This window comes from Rana temporaria (genome assembly GCF_905171775.1).
Source record: "Rana temporaria chromosome 9 unlocalized genomic scaffold, aRanTem1.1 chr9e, whole genome shotgun sequence".
NCBI classification, from domain to species: domain Eukaryota; kingdom Metazoa; phylum Chordata; class Amphibia; order Anura; family Ranidae; genus Rana; species Rana temporaria.
This window is the reverse complement of record NW_024404481.1, coordinates 411,440-435,627: the sequence shown is the minus strand read 5'-3', so window position 1 is coordinate 435,627 and position 24,188 is coordinate 411,440. Positions and strand designations below refer to the sequence as shown.

Here is a 24,188-nt window from a genome sequence, read left to right as displayed (position 1 = left end):
CCTCACTCCACCCACCATTCCCTCCCTCCACCCACCATTCCCTCCCTCCACTCACCATTCCCTCCCTCCACCCACCATTCCCTCTCTCCACCCACCATTCATTCCCTCGCTCCACCCACCATTCCCTCCCTCCACCCACCATTCCCTCACTCCACCCACCATTCCCTCACTCCACCCACCATTCCCTCGCTCCACCCATCATTCCCTCGCTCCACCCATCATTCCCTCGCTCCACCCACCATTCATTCCCTCGCTCCACCCACCATTCCCTCTCTCCACCGATCATTCCCTCCCTCCACCCACCATTCCCTCCCTCCACCCACCATTCCCTCCCTCCACCCATCATTCCCTCTCTCCACCCACCATTCCCTCCCTCCCACCCACCATTCCCTCCCTCCACCCATCATTCCCTCGCTCCACCCACCATTCCCTCCCTCCACCCACCATTCATTCCCTCGCTCCACCCACCATTCATTCCCTCGCTCCACCCACCATTCCCTCACTCCACCCACCATTCCCTCCCTCCACCCACCATTCCCTCCCTCCACTCACCATTCCCTCCCTCCACCCACCATTCCCTCTCTCCACCCACCATTCATTCCCTCGCTCCACCCACCATTCATTCCCTCGCTCCACCCACCATTCATTCCCTCGCTCCACCCACCATTCATTCCCTCACTCCACTCACCATTCCCTCCCTCCACCCACCATTCCCTCCCTCCACCCACCATTCCCTCACTCCACCCATCATTCCCTCACTCCACCCACCATTCCCTCCCTCACCCATCATTCCCTCCCTCCACCCACCATTCCCTCGCTCCACCCACCATTCCCTCGCTCCACCCACCATTCCCTCGCTCCACCCACCATTCCCTCGCTCCACCCATCATTCCCTCCCTCCACCCACCATTCCCTCGCTCCACCCACCATTCCCTCGCTCCACCCACCATTCCCTCGCTCCACCCACCATTCATTCCCTCGCTCCACCCACCATTCCCTCTCTCCACCCACCATTCCCTCTCTCCACCCACCATTCCTGTGTCCCCCTCTGATCTCCAGGAAAAGGTTGTACAGAAATCTCCGATGGTATGTAGGGGTTCCGTCATCCATGTGGAGGGGGTCGACCCCCCCAGGTGAGGTCCGCAGAGTGAATGACTCCTCCTCTTCTCTCCTCTGCAGGGTTATAACAAGAGCATTTCACAAGGAGAAGTCATCGTCCGCTTTGCCTTCCAAGCCGCCATCACCGTATTGTGCATCGCGTGCCCCTGTTCCCTGGGCCTGGCGACCCCGACAGCCGTCATGGTTGGGACTGGAGTGGGTGCTCAGAACGGGATCCTGATCAAAGGCGGAGAACCTCTGGAAATGGCGCACAAAGTGAGTTCCCGCGGGAAGATTTGTAAATGTTGTCACTTCCTCTCTGACCTTCATCCTTTAATACCAAAAAGTTCTTCCAACTGTCATGTGAACTGTTCTTCCTTCCAATGGAGGAGAACTCCGCCCTCCTCCTAGAACAAGATGTGCCACAAATACCTGTAGATCCTGCCATTGAGGCCCACCTAATGCAGCTTCCTGTGACCACAATGCTGCACTGCTCCTGAATCCAGAGCAGAGTTTCGCTCTCATGTGGGCGGTGCCCACTTGTACTACAGGGGGTGTGGCTATCAGCATTGTCCCTGCTTATCAGTCAGCACCTGGCCACACCCATTCCCGCCCCCTGGTATTTGGATTGGCAGAGTTGCCTTGTCTGGGAGGGGCGAGACATGAATGGAGGAGGATTTGGGTCAGTCTGGGGCTGGGACCCGCCCCCCGGTTTTTGGATTGGCAGAGTTGCCTTGTCTGGGAGGGGCGAGACATGAATGGAGGAGGATTTGGGTCAGTCTGGGGCTGGGACCCGCCCCCTGGTAATTGGATTGACAGCGTTGCATTGTCTGGGAGGGGCGAGACATGAATGGAGGAGGATTTGGGTCAGTCTGGGGCTGGGACCCGCCCCCTGGTAATTGGATTGGCAGCGTTGCATTGTCTGGGAGGGGCGAGACATGAATGGAGGAGGATTTGGGTCAGTCTGGGGCTGGGACCCGCCCCCTGGTATTTGGATTGGCAGCGTTGCCTTGTCTGGGAGGGGCGAGACATGAATGGAGGAGGATTTGGGTCAGTCTGGGGCTGGGACCCGCCCCCTGGTATTTGGATTGGCAGCGTTGCCTTGTCTGGAAGGGGCGAGACATGAATGGAGGAGGATTTGGGTCAGTCTGGGGCGGATTGGCAGTGTTGCATTGTCTGGGAGGGGCGAGACATGAATGAAGGAGGGTTTGGGTCAGTCTGGGGCTGGGACCCGCCCCCTGGTATTTGGATTGGCAGTGTTGCATTGTCTGGGAGGGGCGAGGCATGAATGGAGGAGGATTTGGGTCAGTCTGGGGCTGGGACCCGCCCCCTGGTATTTGGATTGGCAGCGTTGCCTTGTCTGGGAGGGGCGAGACATGAATGGAGGAGGATTTGGGTCAGTCGCCCCCTGGTAATTGGATTGGCAGCGTTGCATTGTCTGGGAGGGGCGAGACATGAATGGAGGAGGATTTGGGTCAGTCTGGGGCTGGGGCTGGGACCCGCCCCCTGGTATTTGGATTGGCAGTGTTGCATTGTCTGGGAGGGGCGAGGCATGAATGGAGGAGGATTAGGGTCAGTCTGGGGCTGGGGCTGGGACCCGCCCCCTGGTATTTGGATTGGCAGCGTTGCCTTGTCTGGGAGGGGCGAGACATGAATGGAGGAGGATTTGGGTCAGTCTGGGGCTGGGACCCGCCCCCGCCCCCTGGTATTTGGATTGGCAGCGTTGCCTTGTCTGGGAGGGGCGAGACATGAATGGAGGAGGATTTGGGTCAGTCTGGGGCTGGGACCCGCCCCCGCCCCCTGGTATTTGGATTGGCAGCGTTGCCTTGTCTGGGAGGGGCGAGACATGAATGGAGGAGGATTTGGGTCAGTCTGGGGCTGGGACCCGCCCGGGACCCGCCCCCTGGTAATTGGATTGGCAGCGTTGCATTGTCTGGGAGGGGCGAGACATGAATGGAGGAGGATTTGGGTCAGTCTGGGGCTGGGACCCGCCCCCTGGTAATTGGATTGGCAGCGTTGCATTGTCTGGGAGGGGCGAGACATGAATGGAGGAGGATTTGGGTCAGTCTGGGGCTGGGACCCGCCCCCTGGTATTTGGATTGGCAGCGTTGCCTTGTCTGGGAGGGGCGAGACATGAATGGAGGAGGATTTGGGTCAGTCTGGGGCTGGGACCCGCCCCCTGGTATTTGGATTGGCAGCGTTGCCTTGTCTGGAAGGGGCGAGACATGAATGGAGGAGGATTTGGGTCAGTCTGGGGCGGATTGGCAGTGTTGCATTGTCTGGGAGGGGCGAGACATGAATGGAGGAGGGTTTGGGTCAGTCTGGGGCTGGGACCCGCCCCCTGGTATTTGGATTGGCAGCGTTGCCTTGTCTGGGAGGGGCGAGACATGAATGGAGGAGGATTTGGGTCAGTCTGGGGCTGGGACCCGCCCCCTGGTATTTGGATTGGCAGTGTTGCATTGTCTGGGAGGGGCGAGACATGAATGGAGGAGGATTTGGGTCAGTCTGGGGCTGGGACCCGCCCCCTGGTATTTGGATTGGCAGCGTTGCCTTGTCTGGGAGGGGCGAGACATGAATGGAGGAGGATTTGGGTCAGTCTGGGGCTGGGACCCGCCCCCTGGTATTTGGATTGGCAGCGTTGCCTTGTCTGGGAGGGGCGAGACATGAATGGAGGAGGATTTGGGTCAGTCTGGGGCTGGGACCCGCCCGGGACCCGCCCCCTGGTATTTGGATTGGCAGAGTTGCCTTGTCTGGGAGGGGCGAGACATGAATGGAGGAGGATTAGGGTCAGTCTGGGGCTGGGACCCGCCCCCTGGTATTTGGATTGGCAGTGTTGCATTGTCTGGGAGGGGCGAGACATGAATGGAGGAGGATTTGGGTCAGTTTGGGGCTGGGACCCGCCCCCTGGTATTTGGATTGGCAGCGTTGCCTTGTCTGGGAGGGGCGAGACATGAATGGAGGAGGATTTGGGTCAGTCTGGGGCTGGGACCCGCCCCCTGGTATTTGGATTGGCAGTGTTGCATTGTCTGGGAGGGGCGAGACATGAATGGAGGAGGATTTGGGTCAGTCTGGGGCTGGGACCCGCCCCCTGGTATTTGGATTGGCTGCGTTAACTTGTCTGGGAGGGGCGAGACCTGAATGGAGGAGGATTTGGGTCAGTCTGGGGCTGGGCCCGCCCCCTGGTATTTGGATTGGCAGAGTTGCCTTGTCTGGGAGGGGCGAGACATGAATGGAGGAGGATTAGGGTCAGTCTGGGGCTGGGACCCGCCCCCTGGTATTTGGATTGGCAGTGTTGCATTGTCTGGGAGGGGCGAGACATGAATGGAGGAGGATTTGGGTCAGTTTGGGGCTGGGACCCGCCCCCTGGTATTTGGATTGGCAGTGTTGCATTGTCTGGGAGGGGCGAGACATGAATGGAGGAGGATTTGGGTCAGTCTGGGGCTGGGACCCGCCCCCTGGTATTTGGATTGTCAGCGTTGCCTTGTCTGGGAGGGGTGAGACATGAATGGAGGAGGATTTGGGTCAGTCTGGGGCTGGGACCCGCCCCCTGGTATTTGGATTGGCAGCGTTGCATTGTTTGGGAGGGGCGAGACATGAATGGAGGAGGATTTGGGTCAGTTTGGGGCTGGGGCGTGTCTAGTTGTGTGTCTTGCATTCGTTGGTCCTGCCGGGTATGAAGTAATGGGCGGTGTCATTGTGTGTTTAGGTGAAGACCGTGGTGTTCGATAAAACCGGGACCATCACTCAAGGATTTCCAGTCGTCATGCAGCTGAAGGTGTTGGTGGAAAGCAACAAGATGCCAACTAACAAGCTGCTGGCCATTGTGGGAACTGCGGAGAGCAACAGTGAGCACCCTCTGGGCTCAGCCGTCACCAAGTACTGTAAGGAGGTAACCATAGTAACCATACCGCCATGTATGTACACCCTCTGGGCTCATCCGTCACCAAGTACTGTAAGGAGGTAACCATAGTAACCGTACCGCCATGTATGTACACCCTCTGGGCTCAGCCGTCACCAAGTACTGTAAGGAGGTAACCATAGTAACCATACCGCCATGTATGTACACCCTCTGGGCTCAGCCGTCACCAAGTACTGTAAGGAGGTAACCATAGTAACCATACAGCCATGTATGTACACCCTCTGGGCTCAGCCGTCACCAAGTATTGTAAGGAGGTAACCATAGTAACCGTACCGCCATGTATGTACACCCTCTGGGCTCAGCCGTCACCAAGTACTGTAAGGAGGTAACCATAGTAACCATACCGCCATGTATGTACACCCTCTGGGCTCAGCCGTCACCAAGTACTGTAAGGAGGTAACCATAGTAACCATACCGCCATGTATGTACACTGTAACGGTCACCACTGTTTACGACCTTCCATCAACCCACGACAGCTCATCTGACACTCCAACCATCCAACAGACATCCCATTTCCCAGAATAACGAGACTTGCTCTGTTACTGGTTTCAAATGCAAGACAACTAATGGTTAGCTCTCAAGTTTATATACAGTTCAAGCATGAAAGGAACAATCAAACTCTCCACCCACACATCACACTCTGGGGGGCTTCAATACACTTTCAGGTGGCTAATTGCTAAACATTCCAGACTTCTCGGCACCGGTCTATAATTATCATGACCTAATCACTGCACCTGAGAAGTCACGTTCCTTCATTAACAGAATTCAAACAAAACACCATCACACAATGAATTCCCCTCAATCCACATCTTTAGACAGACGTTCTGTCTCCGCATGCAGCTTGACAAGTTCCATTCCACACACAAAACAGTATTAAGCATACATCATGAGAGATCCTGGACCAGACTCAATTAGCATGTCAACAGTCTACACAGAGAGATGTGTCATAGAATAAACCAACACTTTGCACTATCTCCTGCAATATGAACTATCAGTGATGTCCCCTGTCCTGGTATTTAGGATATCATTTCTCAGTCACCCTATCGGACATAAGGTGACCCTAGACATAAGACTCCTTGGTGACTCCGGTACAGGAGTACCCCTCATCCTTCCAAAGTCTCTGGGTGTCCCGGGTCATTCCGTTACACACACCCTCTGGGATCAGCCGTCACCAAGTACTGTAAGGAGGTTACCATAGTAACTAGGGATGGTCTCAGACGTGTTCAGATCCGAGTCCCAACCCACCTGAGAAATCCCGCCTGGAAGCCATCCCTGCACACCGCCAATCACAGGCAGTGAGACATTTCCCGGCACCCAGCTGCACATACACGCCCTGACTGGGCTGCTCATGATTGGCGGTGTGCAGGGAGGGGCGTGATTGCTCAGGTGGGTTGGGACTAGGATCCGAAAATATGCCAGAGCCCATCCCTAATAAAAACCGTATCGCCATTTATGTGCAGATTGACCGAGAAATAGGATTGCTTTGTCTTTCTCTAAGTTTGTGTGATGTGAGGACCAAATATTACCGCCACCAATTTCCCAGACTGGAAACTCCAACAAGGGCCCAAACCGTGGGTCGCCATTGGTCCTTTGGTCTCATCATTGGTCCTTTGGTCTCACCATGGTCTCACCATTGGTCCTTTGGTCTCACCATGGTCCCACCATTGGTCCTTTGGTCTCACCATGGTCCCACCATTGGTCCTTTGGTCTCACCATGGTCCCACCATTGGTCCTTTGGTATCACGATTGGTCATGTGGTCTCACCACTGATCACCATTAGTCTTTTGGTATCACGATTGCTCATGTGGTCCCACCATTGGTCCTTTGGTCTCACCATGGTCCCACCATTGGTCCTTTGGTCTCACCATGGGTCGCCTTTGTTCTCACCACGGTTCGCCATTGGTCCTTTGGTCTCGCCACTGATCACCATTGGTCCTTTGGTCTCACCATGGGTCGCCATTGGTCCTTTGGTCTCACCATGGGTCGCCATTGGTCCTTTGGTATCACCATGGTCCCACCATTGGTCCTTTGGTCTCACCATGGGTCGCCATTGGTCCTTTGGTCTCGCCATGGGTCGCCATTGGTCCTTTGGTCTCACCACTGATCACCATTGGTCCTTTGGTCTCACCATGGGTCGCCTTTGGTCTCACCATGGGTCGCCTTTGGTCTCACCATGGGTCGCCATTGGTCTTTTGGTCTCACCATGGGTCGCCATTGGTCTCACCATGGGTCGCCATTGGTCCTTTGGTCTCACCATGGGTCGCCATTGGTCTTTTGGTCTCACCATGGGTCGCCATTGGTCTTTTGGTCTCACCATGGGTCGCCATTGGTCTTTTGGTCTCACCATGGGTCGCCATTGGTCTTTTGGTCTCACCATGGGTCGCCATTGGTCTTTTGGTCTCACCACTGATCACCATTGGTCCTTTGGTCTCACCATGGGTCGCCATTGGTCATTATAGTTGTTGTGGTCTCGCCATTGATCCTTTGGTCTCACCATTGGCCATCATAGTTGTAGTGGTCCCACCATTGGCCATCATAGTTGTAGTGGTCTCACCATTGGCCATCATAGTTGTAGTGGTCCCACCATTGGCCATCATAGTTGTAGTGGTCCCACCATTGGCCATCATAGTTGTAGTGGTCCCACCATTGGCCATCATAGTTGTAGTGGTCCCACCATTGGCCATCATAGTTGTAGTGGTCACACCATTGGCCATCATAGTTGTAGTGGTCTCACCATTGGCCATCATAGTTGTAGTGGTCCCACCATTGGCCATCATAGTTGTAGTGGTCACACCATTGGCCATCATAGTTGTAGTGGTCTCACCATTGGCCATCATAGTTGTAGTGGTCTCACCATTAGTCATGATTGATGTTGTGGTCCCACCATTGGTCCTTTGGTCTCACCATGGGTCACCTTTGGTCCCACCATTGGCCATCATAGTTGTAGTGGTCACACCATTGGCCATCATAGTTGTAGTGGTCCCACCATTGGCCATCATAGTTGTAGTGGTCACACCATTGGCCATCATAGTTGTAGTGGTCTCACCATTGGCCATCATAGTTGTAGTGGTCTCACCATTAGTCATGATTGATGTTGTGGTCCCACCATTGGTCCTTTGGTCTCACCATGGGTCACCTTTGGTCCCACCATTGGCCATCATAGTTGTAGTGGTCTCACCATTGGCCATCATAGTTGTAGTGGTCTCACCATTGGCCATCATAGTTGTAGTGGTCTCACCATTGGCCATCATAGTTGTAGTGGTCACACCATTGGCCATCATAGTTGTAGTGGTCACACCATTGGCCATCATAGTTGTAGTGGTCTCACCATTAGTCATGATTGATGTTGTGGTCCCACCATTGGTCCTTTGGTCTCACCATGGGTCACCTTTGGTCCCACCATTGGCCATCATAGTTGTAGTGGTCACACCATTGGCCATCATAGTTGTAGTGGTCCCACCATTGGCCATCATAGTTGTAGTGGTCACACCATTGGCCATCATAGTTGTAGTGGTCTCACCATTGGCCATCATAGTTGTAGTGGTCTCACCATTAGTCATGATTGATGTTGTGGTCCCACCATTGGTCCTTTGGTCTCACCATGGGTCACCTTTGGTCCCACCATTGGCCATCATAGTTGTAGTGGTCTCACCATTGGCCATCATAGTTGTAGTGGTCTCACCATTGGCCATCATAGTTGTAGTGGTCTCACCATTGGCCATCATAGTTGTAGTGGTCACACCATTGGCCATCATAGTTGTAGTGGTCTCACCATTAGTCATGATTGATGTTGTGGTCCCACCATTGGTCCTTTGGTCTCACCATGGGTCACCTTTGGTCCCACCATTGGCCATCATAGTTGTAGTGGTCTCACCATTGGCCATCATAGTTGTAGTGGTCTCACCATTGGCCATCATAGTTGTAGTGGTCTCACCATTGGCCATCATAGTTGTAGTGGTCACACCATTGGCCATCATAGTTGTAGTGGTCACACCATTGGCCATCATAGTTGTAGTGGTCTCACCATTAGTCATGATTGATGTTGTGGTCCCACCATTGGTCCTTTGGTCTCACCATGGGTCACCTTTGGTCCCACCATTGGCCATCATAGTTGTAGTGGTCACACCATTGGCCATCATAGTTGTAGTGGTCCCACCATTGGCCATCATAGTTGTAGTGGTCACACCATTGGCCATCATAGTTGTAGTGGTCTCACCATTGGCCATCATAGTTGTAGTGGTCTCACCATTAGTCATGATTGATGTTGTGGTCCCACCATTGGTCCTTTGGTCTCACCATGGGTCACCTTTGGTCCCACCATTGGCCATCATAGTTGTAGTGGTCTCACCATTGGCCATCATAGTTGTAGTGGTCTCACCATTGGCCATCATAGTTGTAGTGGTCACACCATTGGCCATCATAGTTGTAGTGGTCACACCATTGGCCATCATAGTTGTAGTGGTCTCACCATTGGCCATCATAGTTGTAGTGGTCACACCATTGGCCATCATAGTTGTAGTGGTCACACCATTGGCCATCATAGTTGTAGTGGTCACACCATTGGCCATCATAGTTGTAGTGGTCACACCATTGGCCATCATAGTTGTAGTGGTCTCACCATTAGTCACGATTGGTGTTGTGGTCAATGGGAGAACTTGTCATAGACAATAAATAAAGCAGACCACTCCTTGCTGTCTCATATTTCTCTGAACTGTCTCCATGTCTTCCTTGTGAACGCAGGTCCTCCATGTGGAGACGTTGGGCACCTGTTCGGATTTCCAGGCCGTGCCGGGATGTGGGATCAGCTGCAAAGTCAGTAATATTGAGCAACTCCTGAGAAGAACCAACCAGCCAACCAACAAGAACGACAAGAATGCCTTATTGGTCCAAATCGATGGATCCCAGGAGGACTCCGACCTTTACCCCTTCATAGAGCCCGAGTCTACGTGTAAGGACCGGTCATCTATACCGTATATAGAGCCCCGGTGTATGTGTAAGGACCGGTCATCTATACTGTATATAGAGCCCCGGTCTACGTGTAAGGACCGGTCATCTATACCGTATATAGAGCCCCGGTCTACGTGTAAGGACCGGTCATCTATACCGTATATAGAGCCCCGGTCTACATGTAAGGACCGGTCATCTATACCGTATATAGATCCCCGGTCTACATGTAAGGACCGGTCATCTATACCGTATATAGATCCCCGGTCTACGTGTAAGGACCAGTCATTTATACCGTATATAGAGCCCCAGTCTACATGTAAGGACCGGTCATTTATACCGTATATAGAGCCCCAGTCTACGTGTAAGGACCGGTCATTTATACCGTATATAGAGCCCCAGTCTACGTGTAAGGACCGGTCATCTATACCGTATATAGAGCCCCGGACTACGTGTAAGGACCGGTCATTTATACCGTATATAGAGCCCCGGTCTATGTGTAAGGACCGGTCATTTATACCGTATATAGAGCCCCGGTCTACGTGTAAGGACCGGTCATTGTTACCGTATATAGAGCCCTGGACTACATGTAAGGACCGGTCATTTATACCGTATATAGAGCCCTGGTCTACGTGTAAGGACCGGTCATTGTTACCGTATATAGAGCCCTGGACTACATGTAAGGACCGGTCATTGTTACCGTATATAGAGCCCTGGACTACATGTAAGGACCGGTCATCTATACTGTATATAGAGCCCCGGTCTACATGTAAGGACCGGTCATTTATACCGTATATAGAGCCCCGGTCTACGTGTAAGGACCGGTCATTTATACCGTATATAGAGCCCCGGACTACATGTAAGGACCGGTCATTTATACCGTATATAGAGCCCCGGTCTACGTGTAAGGACCGGTCATTTATACCGTATATAGAGCCCCGGTCTACATGTAAGGACCGGTCATTTATACTGTATATAGAGCCCTGGACTACATGTAAGGACCGGTCATTTATACTGTATATAGAGCCCCGGACTACATGTAAGGACCGGTCATTTATACTGTATATAGAGCCCTGGACTACATGTAAGGACCGGTCATTTATACCGTATATAGAGCCCCGGTCTACGTGTAAGGACCGGTCATTTATACTGTATATAGAGCCCCGGTCTACATGTAAGGACCGGTCATTTATACCGTATATATAGAGCCCCGGTCTACGTGTAAGGACCGGTCATTTATACTGTATATAGAGCCTCGGTCTACGTGTAAGGACCGGTCATTTATACTGTATATAGAGCCCAGGTCTACATGTAAGGACCGGTCATTTATACTGTATATAGAGCCCTGGACTACATGTAAGGACCGGTCATTTATACTGTATATAGAGCCCTGGACTACATGTAAGGACCGGTCATTTATACTGTATATAGAGCCCTGGACTACATGTAAGGACCGGTCATTTATACCGTATATAGAGCCCTGGACTACATGTAAGGACCGGTCATTTATACCGTATATAGAGCCCTGGACTACATGTAAGGACCGGTCATTGTTACCGTATATAGAGCCCCGGTCTACGTGTAAGGACCGGTCATTTATACCGTATATAGAGCCCCGGTCTACATGTAAGGACCGGTCATTTATACCGTATATAGAGCCCCGGTCTACGTGTAAGGACCGGTCATTTATACCGTATATAGAGCCCTGGACTACATGTAAGGACCGGTCATTTATACCGTATATAGAGCCCCGGTCTACGTGTAAGGACCGGTCATTTATACCGTATATAGAGCCCCGGTCTACATGTAAGGACCGGTCATTTATACTGTATATAGAGCCCTGGACTACATGTAAGGACCGGTCATTTATACTGTATATAGAGCCCTGGACTACATGTAAGGACCGGTCATTTATACCGTATATAGAGCCCCGGTCTACGTGTAAGGACCGGTCATTTATACTGTATATAGAGCCCCGGTCTACATGTAAGGACCGGTCATTTATACCGTATATATAGAGCCCCGGTCTACGTGTAAGGACCGGTCATTTATACTGTATATAGAGCCCCGGTCTACATGTAAGGACCGGTCATTTATACCGTATATATAGAGCCCCGGTCTACGTGTAAGGACCGGTCATTTATACTGTATATAGAGCCCCGGTCTACATGTAAGGACCGGTCATTTATACTGTATATAGAGCCTCGGTCTACGTGTAAGGACCGGTCATTTATACTGTATATAGAGCCCCGGTCTACATGTAAGGACCGGTCATCTATACCGTATATAGAGCCCCGGTCTACATGTAAGGACCGGTCATTTATGCCGTATATAGAGCCCCGGTCTACATGTAAGGACCGGTCATTTATACTGTATATAGAGCCCCGGACTACGTGTAAGGACCGGTCATTTATACTGTATATAGAGCCCCGGTCTACATGTAAGGACCGGTCATTGTTACCGTATATAGAGCCCCGGACTACATGTAAGGACCGGTCATTTATACCGTATATAGAGCCCTGGTCTACGTGTAAGGACCGGTCATTGTTACCGTATATAGAGTGTAGAACACAATGAGGGGGATTTAGTGCAGAATCCGGTGCGGCTGTACACAGGAGCCAATCAGCTTCTTCTATTAAGTTTTGACAATAAAGCCTGGAAGCTGATTGGCTCCCATGCACACCCTCCAGTATTAGTGACTCCTCCCCCCATGTGATGTAGGAAGTGTATTATATATATATATATGACCTCTACATTGTGTATACAGCTTCCTCCGTCTCTCCGCTCTACTCGGTGCTGATCGGGAACCGCGAATGGATGAACCGCAACTTCCGCACGCTGAAGAGCGACACGGATCTTCTGATGACGGAACACGAGGAGAAAGGTCGCACCGCTGTGCTGGTGGCCGTGGATGGTGCGTCTTCTTCCCAGAGACTGATATTGGGGTTCTCACTGGTCTTTGTATTTCAGGGGTTCTCTGTGGTCTTTGTATTTTAGGGGTTCTCAGTGGTCTTTGTATTTTGGGGTTCTCAGTGGTCTTTGTATTTTGGGGGTTCTCAGTGGTCTTTGTATTTCAGGGGTTCTCTGTGGGGTTCTCAGTGGTCTTTGTATTTTGGGGTTCTCAGCGGTCTTTGTATTTCAGGGGTTCTCAGTGGGGTTCTCACCGGTCTTTGTATTTTGGGGTTCTCAGTGGTCTTTGTATTTTGGGGGTTCTCAGTGGTCTTTGTATTTCAGGGGTTCTCTGTGGGGTTCTCACGATCTTTGTATTTTGGGGGTTCTCAGGATCTTTGTATTTTGGGGGTTCTCAGGATCTTTGTATTTTGGGGGTTCTCAGTGGTCTTTGTATTTTGGGGGTTCTCAGTGGTCTTTGTATTTTGGGGGTTCTCAGTGGTCTTTGTATTTTGGGGGTTCTCACCGATCTTTGTATTTTGGGGTTCTCTGTGGTCCTTGTATTTTGGGGGTTCTCTGTGGTCTTTGTATTTTGGGGGTTCTCATCGGTCTTTGTATCTTAGGGGTTCCCTGTGGGGTTCTCAGTGGTCTTTGTGTTTTGGGGGTTCTCAGTGGACTTTGTATTTTGGGGGTTCCCTGTGGGGTTCTCAGTGGTCTTTGTTTTTTGGGGGTTCTCTGTGGGGTTCTCACCGGTCTTTGTATTTCGGGGGTTCTCTGTGGGGTTCTCAGTGGTCTTTGTATTTTGGGGGTTCTCACCGGTCTTTGTATTTTAGGGGCTCTCTGTGGTCTGTTTTTTTGGGGGGTTCTCTGTGGTCTTTGTATTTCAGGGGTTCTCTGTGGGGTTCTCAGTGGTCTTTGTATTTTGGGGGTTCTCAGTGGTCTTTGTATTTTGGGGGTTCTCAGTGGTCTTTGTATTTTGGGGGTTCTCAGTGGTCTTTGTATTTTGGGGGTTCTCACCGATCTTTGTATTTTGGGGTTCTCTGTGGTCCTTGTATTTTGGGGGTTCTCTGTGGTCTTTGTATTTTGGGGGTTCTCATCGGTCTTTGTGTTTTGGGGGTTCTCAGTGGTCTTTGTATTTTGGGGGTTCCCTGTGGGGTTCTCAGTGGTCTTTGTTTTTTGGGGGTTCTCTGTGGGGTTCTCACCGGTCTTTGTATTTCGGGGGTTCTCTGTGGGGTTCTCTGTGGTCTTTGTATTTTGGGGGTTCTCATCGGTCTTTGTATCTTAGGGGTTCCCTGTGGGGTTCTCAGTGGTCTTTGTGTTTTGGGGGTTCTCACTGGTCTTTGTATTTCAGGGGTTCTCTGTGGGGTTCTCACTGATCTTTGTATTTCAGGGGTTCTCTGTGGTCTTTGTATTTCGGGGGTTCTCTGTGGTCTTTGTATTTTGGGGGTTCTCACTGGTCTTTGTATTTCAGGGGTTCTCTGTGGGGTTCTCACTGGTCTTTGTATTTCAGGGGTTCTCTGTGGGGTTCTCCCCGATCTTTGTATTTTGGGGGTTCTCACCGCTCTTTGTATTTTGGGGGTTCTCAGTGGTCTTGGTATTTCTCTTCCGTTCATGGACGGACACAGCAGCCTTTGACATTAGGGTTATATCCGCTTCCCTTTTAGGAGAGTTTAGGCAGAAAAAAAGCACTTTAAGTGTTAACACCACATTCCTCAGTGCAGCTCCTCCCAGGGGGCGTGGTTCCCCTGGTATAACCCACACCCTGCTCTAGCAGCCTCAGTTTTTTTCCTGCCTAACGTCAGGAGAGGTCAGACACTCTGGAGTTCCTGGACTCTGGAGATTTTTTTTCTAGCGATTTTTTTTATATTTTTCTCCCTTTTTATTATTTTGTTCCTGTATTTTTGAATCCTGCGATTCTTCTATCAACAGCCGACTGGGTGATAGGCTGGGTCCTCGGCTCTTGTAGTCCCCCCAGGTTCGGCCTTCGAGCGTGTGCCGGCCCTCAGCTAGGCTTTGGGACGTCCACGACAGGCCCCGTTGCTCCAGGGGCGGCCGGGGAACTTCGGTTCTAGGGCACACATAAGACCGGTCTCTATGGCCTTGTCACAGTGTGTCTGGCCGACAGCCATGCCGTTTAGCGGACGTTGGTTCTGTCTGGGGTACCTCCAGCCGGTGGTCACAGGACGGGTAAGTAGTGGCCCCTTGCTTAGGTAAGTGGTCTGGCTGGTGTTTTCCCTTGGGAGGTCGACTGAGGGTCCGCCCTGCTTTCCTCTCTCCCTTATTCCTCTCCCTCCTTTCCCATTTGGGTAGCGGCTGTGAGGGGGGGTTTTCTGGGGTCTCTGATACACCGGGGCCTGTGTGCGTAGCGGGGGCTGTGTGTGTTCACTACAGGGCCTTTTTGTGTGCTATGGTGACTTTGTGCTGTACTGTGTTTTTGCTGTGTCACTGTCTTTTTAAATGCGACACGGCCGCCATTTTGTCGGAGTCCCGCTTTACATAGCTCGGCGGCCATTTTCTTGTGGTCCAAGACTGTTTTTTTACACATTCGGCGGCCGTCTTAGAAATTGTTTGGCCTCGTGTGGCCGCTTTAGCGCTGCAGAAATGACACAAATCTACCAGACGCAGCACAGCCAACTTCTCAGCACACTTAGGCTTCTCTCAGACCGCGCGGCACCTGGGTGAGGTGGTGAGTTTCCCTGGGGGTTCCCATACTCTGTAAGGCCGGGAGGTGACCGTGGGGGACTCTGCTTTGCTGTTAGGTGACACAGCGGGGGGGCATTGGGAAGCCTGGACAGGTACTTCTTCCCCTGTAAGCCTTGCTGCCCCTCCCCCTGCCACATCTGCTATGCAATGTCGGTGGCGGTTTTTCTCGCCAGTTTGAAGCGACTGATGGGGGGTATATTAGCGCCCCCCTCCCTGGCCTGCTTCTGGGGATATCTCTGACACTCTGTATTGTCAGATGATGCGGGCTTAACCCACGCGCACAGTGAGAGCGACTCTGGTTCAGGGTCGGTTGCTGTTTGGAAATGTTGGAGCTATTTTTTTCTGCAGGCGTGATACTCGGTACTTGAGGATGGGGCGGGGGCACCTGCTGTGCCAGTCCTTTTTGGGTCCCGCAAACCGCCACGCACTGACAATGCTTTCCTTGTGTTCCTTTTTTTGGCACAGTAAGGAATGGGATACGCCGCAGACAGTTTTTGCCGTTATCCCTTTGTGGAGGACCTTTTTAGTAAAGTGGGTCTCTCCTCCGTCCGTGGACCCTCCAGTGTCCAGGTGAGCTAACCACCATGTGAATGGGGCTCCTGCCTTTGAGGACCCTGCGGATGGGAGAATGGAGGCTGTGGCCCGCTCCTTCTTTGCAGTAGGGGGTTCGGCTGTGAGACCGGTTTTGGCTGGAGCTCTGGTGTCACGGACTCTGACTGCACGGGCAACGTTTTTTTGCTGCAGGAGCAGGATGCTTCCGAGACCTGCAAGGACCTGGCTGAACATTTAGTTCTGGGTCTAAAATTTGTCTGTGAGTCGGTCCTGGTTACGCTCTTGCTTTCCAGGGCTTCCGCCTATGTGGTGGTACTGCGCCGCCTTGTGTGGCTGATGGCTGGTCTGCGGACTAGTCCTCAAAGAAGGCCTTGGTGATGGCCTTTAAGGGTGAACGGTCCTTTTGGGACTTCCCTGAGTGGCGTCATTGAGGATGCCACGGGTGGTAAGAGCATGCTGTTCCCACAGTCTGGGAAGGGCAAGGGACCTCGCCATGAGCAAGGACCCTCCTTTACTACCCCCAAGCATTTTTTTTCGCCCACCCTGTGCGGTGGGGGAAGGTTTACAAGGTGCTAAGACCCCCGCTGCGGTGCAGCTACGCACCTGGTACTGCAAGCCCAACAAGTCTGCGGACATACCTGCTTTCGCCTGAAGATCTGCCCCTGCCCGTGTCTCAGGTGGGGGGCCGGCTTCCCGAATTCGCGGCTCGGTGGAGGTCTCTCCTCTCCGACCGTTGGAGTTGCGAAGTGTTTCCTCGGGGTACAAGATAGAGTTTCTCTCTTGTCTACCAAACAGGTTTTTTCCCTCCAGCCTCTGGCTTCCTCCGGTTCGCCGGTTGGCTCTGTCAGGGGCTGTCCAGGATGTTCTGGTCGGGGGAGTGATTGTGCCGGTTCCCTCGATGGAACGGTCTCAGGGGTTTTACTCCAATCTGTTTGTAGTCCCCAAGAAGGACGGGGTCCGTCCCGTCCTGGACCTCGAGGCCCTCGTTTGTTTTGTCAAAGTGCAAAATTTCAGGATGGTGTCGATTCGCTCGATAATGGCGGCACTTTTCTGGCGTCCTTGGATGTCATGAATGCGTACCTGCAGGTTCCCATATGCTTAAAGCACCAGAGATTTCTGTGCTTTGCGGTCAGGGAGGGCAATTTTCAATTGGTGTCCTTCCCATTCAGCGGGTTTTCACCAAGGTTCTCGTCCCGATACTGGCCCGGCTGTGACAGCGGGGGTTTGTTATTATGGGATGTCTGGACGACATTCTCCTACGAGCTTCTTCGAACTCAGAATGGGTGGAGGACGTGTCTATCACGTGTCAGACTCTCCAAGAGTTCGGCTGGCTTCTGTATTGTCCAGAAGTCAGTGTTGATTCCGTCTCAGGGACTGGAATTCCTGGGACTAGTCCTGGATTCCGCCGAGGCGGGAGTTTTTTTCTCCTAACGGAAAAACTTCAGACTCTGCAATCTGCTGTGCAGTAGTTGCCGACCCAGAAGTGGTCATCTCTGCGATTCTGCAGGAGGGTTCTGGGTCTGATGGTGGCCTCTTTCGAGGCGGTTCCGTATGTCCAATTCCACGCCAGGGTACTACGGAGGGAACTGCTGTCACGTTGGGACAAGCTTCCGTCATCTCTGGATTACCAGATTCAATTGAGTCATCTGGTCATGTCTCCCCTGGTGTGGTGGCTGGTGTCTCCGGTGCTTCGGGCCGGGAAGTTGTTTTCTGCCGTGCCACTGGACAGTGGTCACGACGGATGCCAGCCTCTCCGGTTGGGGAGGGGCATTTGGGGCACCCAGTCAGCCCGGGGGCGATGGACTCAGGCGCCTACCGATCAATATTCTGGAGCTCCGAGCAATCAAGCTGTGCCTTGCCAGGTGGTCCCTGGATCTACAGGGCCGACCGGTCAGGATCCAGTCCGACAACGGCAAGCCGACTTCCTAAGTCGAACTGCACTAGACCAAGGAGAGTGGTCTCTCCACCCGCAGGGGTTTCAGGGTCTGGGCCAAAAGTGGGGCACTCCGGACGTGAAGCTTCTAGCGTCCCATCTCTATCGGTAGGTGCCACGATCGTGGCCAGGTCAAGAGACACGTGGGTGGAAGCGTCAGGCGCGTTGGTGGCTCCTTGGGGTCACTATCGCCTATTTTACACCTTCCTTACTCGGAAGCTTCTTCCTTGCCTGCTTTTTCTCCCCAAGGTCGTTTCGGCTTTTCACATTGATGTGGACATTGTTCTTCCATCCTTATGTCCTCGGCCGAAATACCAGGAGGAGGCCACTTTACATCCTCTGGATGTGGTTCGGGCCCTACGAGTGTACTTATATGTTACGACTCCGTTCCGGAAGTCGGACTCACTGTTCGTGTCGGTGGCTGGTCCTACAAGAGGGGCTGGCTTTCTCGTCGGCCACCGTTCCTAGGTGGTTCCGACAGATTGTGCTTCAGGCCTATGCCCTGAAGGGGCGGGCGCCCCCTTTCGGGTCACGGCGCATTCAACCAGGGCGATCGGGGCCTCTTGGGCTTTCCGGCATCATGCCTCTGTGTAAGGCCCTGTACACACGACCGAGTTTCTCGACAGAATTCAGCCAGAAACTCGATGGGAGCCGTATTCTGCCGAGGAAACCGGTCGTGTGTACACTTTTGGCCGAGGAAACAGACGAGGAACTCGTCGAGCCAAATAGAGAACATGTTCTCTATTTCCTCGTTAGTCAATGGGGAAACTTGGCTCGCCGAGATCCTCGGCGGCTTCACAAGGAACTCGACGAGCAAAACGATGTGTTTTGCTCGTCGAGTTTCTCAGACGTGTGTACGGGGCCTTACAGGGGTGTTAGGCTGCGCCCTGGTCGTCGGTCCACACCTTCTCAAAGTTTTACAAGGTGGATGTGTGTGCATCTTCTGATGCCTCCTTCGGCCGCAGGGTGTTACAGGCGGCAGTTTAAGGTTGGAGTTCCTCCGTTGAGTAACTCTGGTTTTGTTTGGGGTGAAGCTGGTTTTCTGTATTTTCCCACCTCTCGTTTTCCACCGCTTGGGGACGTCCCTAAGGTCAAAGTCTGCTGTGTCCGTCCATGAACGGAAGAGAAAATAGGATTTTTGTACGCACCGTAAAATCTATTTCTCTGAGTTCATGGACGGACACAGCACCCACCCCTCCTTGGTTTGTACTGCTTGTTTACGAACTGAGGCTGCTAGAGCAGAGTGGGGGTTATACCCGGGGAACCACGCCCCCTGGGAGGAGCTGCACTGAGGAAAATGTTGTTAACACTTAAAGTGCTTTTTTTCTGCCTAAACTCTCCTAAAGGAAGCGGATATAACCCTAAGGTCAAAGGATGCTGTGTCTGTCCATGAACTCAGAGAAATGGATTTTACGGTGGGTACAAAAATCCTATTTTTGGGGGTTCTCACCGGTCTTTGTATTTCAGGGGTTCTCTGTGGTCTTTGTATTTTGGGGGTTCTCACCGGTCTTTGTATTTTGGGGGTTCTCAGTGATCTTTGTGTTTTGGGGGTTCTCGCCGATCTTTGTATTTTGGGGGTTCTCACCGATCTTTGTATTTTGGGGGTTCTCAGCGCTCTCTGTATTTTGGGGGTTCTCAGCGCTCTCTGTATTTTGGGGGTTCTCAGCGCTCTTTATTTCGGGGTTCTCGGCGCTCTCTGTATTTTGGGGTTCTATGTGGTCTTTGTATTTGGGGGTTCTCAGCGCTCTCTGTATTTCAGGGGTTCTCACCGCTCTCTGTATTTCAGGGGTCCTCTGTGGGGTTCTCAGTGGTCTTTGTATTTTGGGGGTTCTCAGTGGTCTCTGTATTTTGGGGTTCTCAGCGCTCTCTGTATTTTGGGGGTTCTCCGCGCTCTCTGTATTTGGGGGTCCTCACCGCTCTCTGTATTTTGGGGTTCTCACCGCTCTCTGTATTTTGGGGGGTTCTCAGCGCTCTCTGTATTTTGGGGGGTTCTCAGCGCTCTCTGTATTTGGGGGTTCTCACCGCTCTCTGTATTTGGGGGTTCTCACCGCTCTCTGTATTTTGGGGTTCTCACCGCTCTCTGTATTTTGGGGGGTTCTCAGCGCTCTCTGTATTTTGGGGGGTTCTCAGCGCTCTCTGTATTTGGGGGTTCTCACCGCTCTCTGTATTTGGGGGTTCTCACCGCTCTCTGTATTTGGGGGTTCTCACCGCTCTCTGTATTTGGGGGTTCTCAGTGGTCTCTGTATTTCAGGGGTCCTCTGCGGGTTAATCGCCATCGCAGACACGGTGAAGCCGGAGGCGGCGTTGGCCGTATTCACTCTTCGATCGATGGGCCTGGATGTTGTTCTGATGACCGGAGACAATAGTAGGACAGCGAAGACGATCGCCTCTCAGGTACCTCCGATGGGCCCCGGGGCCCCTTACATCAGAGAGAAGGGGGGAGGGGACACTTTGTAACGATTTCTCTTCTCTCCTGGAAGGTTGGAATCACCAAAGTCTTTGCCGAGGTTCTCCCGTCTCATAAAGTGGCCAAAGTGAAGCAGCTCCAGGACCAGGGGGTGAGGGTGGCCATGGTGGGGGATGGGATCAATGACTCCCCCGCTCTGGCCATGGCCAATGTCGGGATTGCTATCGGGACCGGCACAGATGTGGCCATTGAAGCGGCAGACGTGGTTCTGATCAGGGTGAGTCCAGGACAGCGCGGTCCGGGGGGGTGGGGGGACAGAGCGGTCCGCCTTCATTAGACTGAGGCCACCTTGTGGCAGAGGAGAGGCACTGCTGGGGGGGGGGGCAGCGCGGTCCGCCTTCATTAGACTGAGGCCACCTTGTGGCAGAGGAGAGGCACTGCTGGGGGGGGGGGGGCAGCGCGGTCCGCCTTCATTAGACTGAGGCCACCTTGTGGCAGAGGAGAGGCACTGCAGGGGAAGAGAAGTCGGGGGGGGGGGACAGCGCGGTCCGCCTTGTGGCAGAGGAGAGGCACTGCTGGGGGGGGGGCAGCGCGGTCCGCCTTCATTAGACTGAGGCCACCTTGTGGCAGAGGAGAGGCACTGCTGGGGGGGGGGGCAGCGCGGTCCGCCTTCATTAGACTGAGGCCACCTTGTGGCAGAGGAGAGGCACTGCAGGGGAAGAGAAGTCGGGGGGGGGGACAGCGCGGTCCGCCTTGTGGCAATGGAGAGGCACTGCGGGGGGGGGGGACAGCACGGTCCGCCTTGTGGCAGAGGAGAGGCACTGCGGGGGGGGGACAGCGCGGTCCGCCTTGTGGCAGAGGCGAGGCACTGCAGGGGGGGACAGCGCGGTCCGCCTTGTGGCAGAGGAGAGGCACTGCAGGGGGGGGACAGCGCGGTCCGCCTTCATTGGACTGAGGCCATCTTGTGGCAGAGGAGAGGCACTGCAGGGGGGGGGGGTACAGCGCGGTCCGCCTTCATTGGACTGAGGCCATCTTGTGGCAGAGGAGAGGCACTGCAGGGGGGGGGGGACAGCGCGGTCCGCCTTCATTGGACTGAGGCCATCTTGTGGCAGAGGAGAGGCACTGCATTACAGCGCGGTCCGCCTTCATTGGACTGAGGCCATCTTGTGGCAGAGGAGAGGCACTGCATTACAGCGCGGTCCGCCTTCATTGGACTGAGGCCATCTTGTGGCAGAGGAGAGGCACTGCAGGGGGGGGGGTACAGCGCGGTCCGCCTTCATTAGACTGAGGCCACCTTGTGGCAGAGGAGAGGCACTGCGGGGGGGGAAAGGGGGGAAGTTCTCTCACATTTCATACGAACGTTTCTCCCCATACAGAACGATCTGTTGGACGTTGTGGCAGAGGAGAGGCACTGCGGGGGGGGGACAGCGCGGGCCACCTTGTGGCAGAGGCGAGGCACTGCGGGAGGGGGACATCGCGGGCCACCTTGTGGCAGAGGAACGGCACTGCAGGGGGAGGGGAAGACTGAGGCCGCCTTGTGGCAGAGGAGAGGCACTGCGGGGGGAGGGGACAGCGCGGGCCACCTTGTGGCAGAGGAACGGCACTGCGGGGGGAGGGGAAGACTGAGGCCGCCTTGTGGCAGAGGAGAGGCACTGCGGGGGGGGACAGCGCGGGCCACCTTGTGGCAGAGGAGAGGCACTGCGGGGGGGGACAGCGCGGTCCGCCTTGTGGCAGAGGAGAGGCACTGCGGGGGGAGGGCCGCCTTGTGGCAGAGGAGAGGCACTGCGGGGGGGGGGGGGACAGCGCGGGCCACCTTGTGGCAGAGGAGAGGCACTGCGGGGGGGGACAGCGCGGGCCACCTTGTGGCAGAGGAGAGGCACTGCGGGGGGGAGGGGAAGACTGAGGCCACCTTGTGGCAGAGGAGAGGCTCTGCGGGGGGGGGGGGGGGGACAGCGCGGGCCACCTTGTGGCAGAGGAGAGGCACTGCGGGGGGGGACAGCGCGGGCCGCCTTGTGGCAGAGGAGAGGCACTGCGGGGGGGAGGGGAAGTTCTCACATCTCATACGAACGTTTCTCCCCGTACAGAACGATCTGTTGGACGTGGTGGCAGAGGAGAGGCACTGCGGGGGGGAGGGCCGCCTTGTGGCAGAGGAGAGGCACTGCGGGGGGGGGGGGGGGGGACAGCGCGGGCCACCTTGTGGCAGAGGAGAGGCACTGCGGGGGGGGGGGGGGGACAGCGCGGGCCGCCTTGTGGCAGAGGAGAGGCACTGCGGGGGGGGACAGCGCGGGTCGCCTTGTGGCAGAGGAGAGGCACTGCTGGGGGGGGGGCAGCGCGGTCCGCCTTCATTAGACTGAGGCCACCTTGTGGCAGAGGAGAGGCACTGCGGGGGGGGGGGGGGACAGCGCGGTCCGCCTTGTGGCAGAGGAGAGGCACTGCGGGGGGGGGGGGGGGGGACAGCGCAGGCCACCTTGTGGCAGAGGAGAGGCTCTGCGGGGGGGGACAGCGCGGGCCGCCTTGTGGCAGAGGAGAGGCACTGCGGGGGGGGGGGACAGCGCGGGCCACCTTGTGGCAGAGGAGAGGCACTGCGGGGGGGGACAGCGCGGGCCACCTTGTGGCAGAGGAGAGGCACTGCGGGGGGGGACAGCGCGGTCCGCCTTGTGGCAGAGGAGAGGCACTGCGGGGGGAGGGCCGCCTTGTGGCAGAGGAGAGGCACTGCGGGGGGGGGGGGGGGACAGCGCGGGCCACCTTGTGGCAGAGGAGAGGCACTGCGGGGGGGGGACAGCGCGGGCCACCTTGTGGCAGAGGAGAGGCACTGCGGGGGGGAGGGGAAGACTGAGGCCACCTTGTGGCAGAGGAGAGGCTCTGGCGGGGGGGGGGGGGGGACAGCGCGGGCCACCTTGTGGCAGAGGAAAGGCACTGCGGGGGGGGACAGCGCGGGCCGCCTTGTGGCAGAGGAGAGGCACTGCGGGGGGGAGGGGGACAGCGCAGGCCACCTTGTGGCAGAGGAGAGGCTCTGCGGGGGGGGACAGCGCGGGCCGCCTTGTGGCAGAGGAGAGGCACTGCGGGGGGGGGGGGACAGCGCGGGCCGCCTTGTGGCAGAGGAGAGGCACTGCGGGGGGGGACAGCGCGGTCCGCCTTGTGGCAGAGGAAAGGCTCTGCGGGGGGAAGGGGAGGAGTTCTCTCACATCTCATACGAACGTTTCTCCCCGTACAGAACGATCTGTTGGACGTGGTGGCAGAGGAGAGGCACTGCGGGGGGGGACAGCGCGGGCCACCTTGTGGCAGAGGAGAGGCACTGCGGGGGGGGGGAAAGCGCGGGCCACCTTGTGGCAGAGGAGAGGCACTGCGGGGGGGGGACAGCGCGGGCCGCCTTGTGGCAGAGGAGAGGCACTGCGGGGGGGGGGGACAGCGCGGGCCGCCTTGTGGCAGAGGAGAGGCACTGCTGGGGGGGGGGGGGGGGGGGGGGGGGGGGGGGGGGGGGGGGGACAGCGCGGTCCGCCTTGTGGCAGAGGAGAGGCACTGCGGGGGGGGACAGCGCGGGCCGCCTTGTGGCAGAGGAGAGGCACTGCGGGGGGGGGGGGGGGACAGCGCGGGCCACCTTGTGGCAGAGGAGAGGCACTGCGGGGGGGACAGCGCGGGCCGCCTTGTGGCAGAGGAGAGGCACTGCAGGGGGGGGGACAGCGCGGGCCACCTTGTGGCAGAGGAGAGGCACTGCGGGGGGGGACAGCGCGGGCCACCTTGTG

At 55.2% G+C, this 24,188-nt stretch overlaps 1 protein-coding gene across 1 annotated transcript in view; it reads left to right on the top strand.

Annotated features, from left to right (window-relative positions):
• ATP7A (ATPase copper transporting alpha) overlaps positions 1–24,188 on the top strand; it is a gene marked incomplete at its 5' end in the record, with an annotated part of 63,269 nt that overhangs the window by 36,736 nt on the left and 2,345 nt on the right. Inside the window, 7 exon segments of the mRNA XM_040334437.1 lie at positions 1,180–1,374; positions 4,805–4,987; positions 9,758–9,965; positions 12,729–12,875; positions 20,290–20,432; positions 20,519–20,722; positions 21,822–21,839. Coding sequence (XP_040190371.1) covers positions 1,180–1,374; positions 4,805–4,987; positions 9,758–9,965; positions 12,729–12,875; positions 20,290–20,432; positions 20,519–20,722; positions 21,822–21,839 — 1,098 coding nt within the window.